At 39.4% G+C, this 5212-nt stretch overlaps 1 protein-coding gene across 1 annotated transcript; it reads right to left on the reverse strand.

The window, feature by feature from the left end:
* Positions 1-200: 200 nt before the first annotated feature.
* LOC147386488 (uncharacterized) lies at positions 201-1153 on the reverse strand. Its single transcript, XM_086424552.1, has 2 exons — positions 785-1153; positions 201-629 (listed from the first exon to the last, which is right to left on the reverse strand). Exons 1-2 carry the CDS (start codon positions 1151-1153, stop codon positions 201-203), a joined length of 798 nt encoding a protein of 265 aa, XP_086280678.1.
* Between the last annotated feature and the right edge of the window lie 4059 nt (positions 1154-5212).

Genomic DNA, 5212 nt, shown 5'->3' on the forward strand with positions numbered 1-5212 from the left:
CCTCGAACCTTGACTTTCGGATAACCCGACCGTCTGAAGACTACCGACCTCACGAAACAATCTACGTGGGCATGGTTCTGTACTAGCCAGTCCATCCCCAAAATGACATCAAAGTCAAAACAATCTAATGTCATGAGGTCGGTACTCATCTCTTGGTCCTCTATCCTAGTTACACAGTTCTGACATAATTTTTGAGTTATCTATCGGTCTCCCAACGATGTAGATAGTTTCATTAATCGGTCAGTGTCAGAAATCTCTAATTCTAGCAACCGTGCAATCTCAGTGGAAATATATGATCTAGAAGAACTGATATCAAACAAAACTCGAATCTTAATGTTGGAAATCAAAATTGTACCTTCTAACACCTCATCAGAAACTAATATCCCCTCTTGAGTTAGATGGTACACCCTACCCTGGGGTCTAGGAGTCACCCCCGGCTGTTGCTGTGATGAAGGGCAGTTTCTCCTGATGTGTCCTGTCTGTCCGCATCCAAAACATGCTAACGGTCCTGTCTGAATAGGTCTCTGTGGGATGGGTGGTCTCATACTCTGTCTAGTTGGTCCCCTTTGCCTTGTTGGCCTCATTGAAGCCCCAACTGGTCCATAACTTGGCGGTGCAGGAGCTCGATACTGCGAATACGTGGGTCCAGATGCACTTGGTATTGAAAACATTGGCCTCTTGGCCGAATCAGCCCTAGGGGAAATGAAGTCTGGGATCGACTAGTCTGCCCCCTCAAAGTCTGTAACTCCATATCCTCTCGCTCAACCCTCTGAGCTCGACTCACTGTGTCTCTGTAGGTGGTGGTCTCTATCACTGACATCCTGGCCCTTAGGTAGGGTCGTAGTCCCTTGAAAAATCTACGAGCTTTCTGCAGGTCGGTCTGAATGAGCTCGAGTGCGTATCTTGAAATCCTAGTAAATCTTAGCTCATAGTCTGTAACGGACAAGTTGCCTTGCACCAAACTTGAAAATTCCTGATGCTTGATCTCTCGGGCCGTTTCTGATATGAATCGGTCTAGGAACATCCTCTCGAAATCGGACCACTCGAAAGGTCCATCCCCTAAAACATTTTTCTCAGAACCCCACCAATGGCTGGCATCCCCGTCAAACTGAAATGCAGTCACTGGTACCCATTGGTCTCTCGGGCACTGCATAGTGCTCAGAATCTCTCGGGTCCTCAAAACCTATTCCTCAACCTCAGCTGGGTTCGAAGAACCTCCAAATCTGGGTGGACGTAATCGCTGGAAGTTCTATAGCCACATCCCCGGGTCTATCGGTGCCTGGGGTGGAGGAGTTCTCGCAGTTCTCAATGGTACAACCTGTGGCCGTGTCTCATGTGGTGGCTCTGGGGGTGGAATAGGGTCGACCTCTTGTGAAGAAGCCCGACGCTCCCTCAACTCAACTACTTCCTCGGCTAGTCTAGCCTATGACTCGAGCATCTCTTCCCTAAACTTGTTCTGGGACTCAGCCATCTGTCCCATGAACAACATTAGTTGTGCTATCGGATAAGGGGTCTGATTCGATGCTTGTCCCGTTTCTACTGTAGTTCGGCCTCTCCCTCGACCTCTACCTCTGCCCCATCTGCTCATCTCGTTTCTGTTCATCATCAACAATGCATCTATTATCATAAGGCTAAGGTTGTTCTTATGGATATCTTAATTACGAATTTAGTAATGAACACCATTTTTATTACTAACTGAACGAACCTAAGATCTTATCTTAATCTTACTAAGCTCTATGGACTCTAGAAATGGAAGAGTTCGTAATCCCAATACGAAACTACTAATGAGCTCTGATACCATCTGTGGCACCCCGCCAAACGCTAACACAAATCCCAAGGCCGCCTCAAGGCACTAGGTAGTGCCTCGAAATTTTGGCATAGTCTCCTCTGTTTATGTTAGCGTTTCACGAAACTCAAACCTGATAAACCAAATCTAAACAATCCTATATAAAACACCATATCCATATTGAATAAGAAACGAAAGACGAAAATTTTTATGACATCTAGTTTTTAAAAGGAATAATGTTGAAGTGACCTCAAGATTGGACATCGAATACCCTAATGTGAAAGTGTATGGGAACCATAGACACTTTTCCTCAAGATACAAGTGAAAAAGAATCTATGGTTCCTATCCAGTTTCACGTCAAGATGAGTGATATGAGGTCCAATCCTGTGGTCACTCTAGCACGATTCTTTTAAAAGAGTTCAAGCCTTTTTTTCCCTCTATCACACAAATAATATTTCTATCAGCCGTTTAGGGTTTAGGGAAGAATGAACTGTTAGGATTTCTATGTTCAATTGACAAGAATGGTAATGGGAATAACCATCTATAATTTATAATTTATCTTTTACTGATTGTTATATCCCTTTCATCCTTCATCGTCTTAGTTGATTTTATATCATCCATTCTCTAGATATTTTTATTTTTTTGGAATTTTATCCAGATCTCTTTGAACTACTAATTATTTATATTTTCTTAAGAATCAGAAAAACTTATGAAAATGATAAGGAAATTTTAGGAGAAAATCTCTATTATCAGTATTGAAGGGCAAACTTCGCTATTTTATAGCCTTACAAAGCAAAGCTTGAAAACAAGAAAAAATAACAGCCCACGTTTAATCAGATCCTAATAACCCTTAACAATAGGGATTTATTGATAAAGTAGTAACAAACCATTAAAGCAACCTAACGTCTAGAATAACAAATCTCAACAATTCCTCCCTTAAACTGAATGCTACAAGCACTCAGTTTATATCCATCTCAAAACAAACTCCCAATAGCCCTCGCAGGTTCAAGAAAACATCCAACTTGAGTGGTTTAGTCATTACATCAACCAACTATTCTTGTGTTCCACAATGCACCAGCTCCACTATACCAGCCTTTGTGAGCTCTCGAAGAAAATAGAAACGTACATTAATGTGCTCACTATGACCATGCATTACTGGGTTCTTTGAGAGTTTAATTGCAGAACTACTATCACAATGAATAATAGTTGACTTGCCTTGATTCTGACCCAGCTTTCCCAACACCCTTTTCAACCATACTGCTTTGCATGCACATGAAGCTGCAGCAATAAACTCTGCCTCTGTGGTAGATAGACTTACTATTGGTTGTTTCCTTGATGATTAGGATACTGCTCCTGAACTCAATATAAACACATAGCCTGAAGTACTCTTTCTGTCCTCCAATTCTCTAGCATAATCACTATCAGTGTACGCAACAAGTTCATCATCTCCTCCCTTCTTATAGAAAATTCCAAAACCAATTGTTCCTTTCAAATATCTCAGCACCCTTTTTCCTACCTGTAAATGAAGCTCAGTACGATTCTCCATATATCTACTAATAAGACTCCCCACAAACATAATGTCAGGTTGAGTAGCTATCAGATACATGAGACTACCCACAATCTGTTTATAGTAAGTCTTATCCACCTTAACTCCACCTTCATCCTTCACAAGCTTAAAGCCAGGAACAATAGGATTATGGACAGAATTACTTTTGTCCATTCCAAACCGTTGCAGCACCTCCAAAGCATACTTACTTTTGACTGATAAAAACACCATTAGATCTTTGCACGACTTCAAGACTAAGGAAATACCTCATCTTACCAAGATCTATCATGTCAAACTCATGCTTCATGGAATTTTTAAACTCTGTAAACATCGATTCATCATTTCTAGTAAAAATAAGATCATCAACGTAGAGACTTACAATTAATACTTTGCCTTCTTTGCTTGTCTTGATAAACAAAGTATGCTCGTAGTCATACTTCTCAAAGCCTTCTTTCATGAAATAGGCCTCTATATGGCTGTACCAAGCACGCGGTGCTTGCTTAAGCCCATAAAGTGCCTTCTTCAACTTGTAAACCTTCTATTCATTTCCTTTTGCACATAACCACAAGGCTACTCCACAAAAATCACTTCATTCAGCTTACCATGTAAAAATGCAGACTTCACTTCTAATTGATAGATAGTCCATCCTCTTTGAGCTGCAAGTGGTATAACCAATAGAATTGTCTCCATGCGTGCCATAGGTGCAAATACTTTAATATAGTTTACCCCATGTTGCTGAGTATACCCCTTCACTACAAGCCTAGCCTTGTATTTGTCCACTTCTCCATTTTCATTAAACTTGGTCTTATAAATCCATTTCACTCCAACCTTCTTTACTCCTTTAGGTAACTCCGTCAATTCCCACGTATCATTGTTGTTTATTGCTTCCATTTCTAAATCCATGACTTTCCTCCATTTCCTACTCGTCACAGCATCTTCAAAGTGAATAGGATCAATAGTTGCAAACATGGCCAAATAAACTTCATTATCTTCTTCAGAAATTCCTTTTCCTGTTTCATAGTCTCTCATCCAGATTGGTGGTCTCCTATTCCTCCCTTCATTAGAACTAGGAGAACTTTATTTGGTTAAGGAATCTGAGGAAAAATTCTCTTCGGCAACATCTACATTAGCTTCAGGATCAGATTCAAATTCTTTTCCCTGAAAGCGCCCTCGATCCGCGGGGTGCTCGGATCCGCTTATTTTGCATGTTTAAAATGAAATTGTCACTTTAAACCTATGAAATAGTAACTTTAAAAACCTCCGAATTTGTTATCGTTCACATTTTGATAATTAATATGAATAATGAGCTGGAATCGTAAATTCGTCAATACTTGATCACTTTTTCATAAATATCTCAAAGTAATATGATTACTTGAAATATCCATTTAGTTACTTTTAATAAATTTACTATTGTTTTATTAATCAAAGCTCTATAATCAGTCAAAAACATACTGTTAAGCTGTCTCAGCGATGCCACCACTTAACAAATTGTGCATTACTACTAATAAATAGTATCGTAAGTTTAGGATTAAATTCTAAAAATCCTAGAGGAATTATGATTTTTACTGTGTTTCACAGTACATTGATGTGATGGTCATATATATTGTTTCCTCGAGATACGAGTGCAAAGCATATATGGTTATGTGCACAACTCTGTAAGTTCTTTTTTGTTTTTTTCATTTTTTTTTCCTTCTAAACTATGGTAGAAGGTTTGATTTCATTAGTTGATTTGACCCTGTTTGGTCCCCTACAAATGCCATAATTAAAAATTAAAAATCCAGGATTTTACTATTTCAAAGGTGATGGTTTGCAATTCCAAAAGTTGAACCCATAAATAAAGAGGGATATTTTTACTCGATCGAGATACACAAGGAAAAAAG

This window comes from Akebia trifoliata, chromosome 14, assembly GCF_017979445.1.
Source record: "Akebia trifoliata isolate Shusen 1 chromosome 14, ASM1797944v1, whole genome shotgun sequence".
Taxonomy (NCBI): Eukaryota; Viridiplantae; Streptophyta; class Magnoliopsida; order Ranunculales; family Lardizabalaceae; genus Akebia; species Akebia trifoliata.

Coding starts and splice junctions, on each gene's coding strand:
- LOC147386488 (XM_086424552.1), bottom strand. CDS start 1,153: ATGCAGTGCCCGAGAGACCAATGGGTACCAGTGACTGCATTTCAGTTT. Junction 630..784: donor CCACCACCTACAGAGACACA/GTGAGTCGAGCT, acceptor ACGTATTCGCAG/TATCGAGCTCCTGCACCGCC.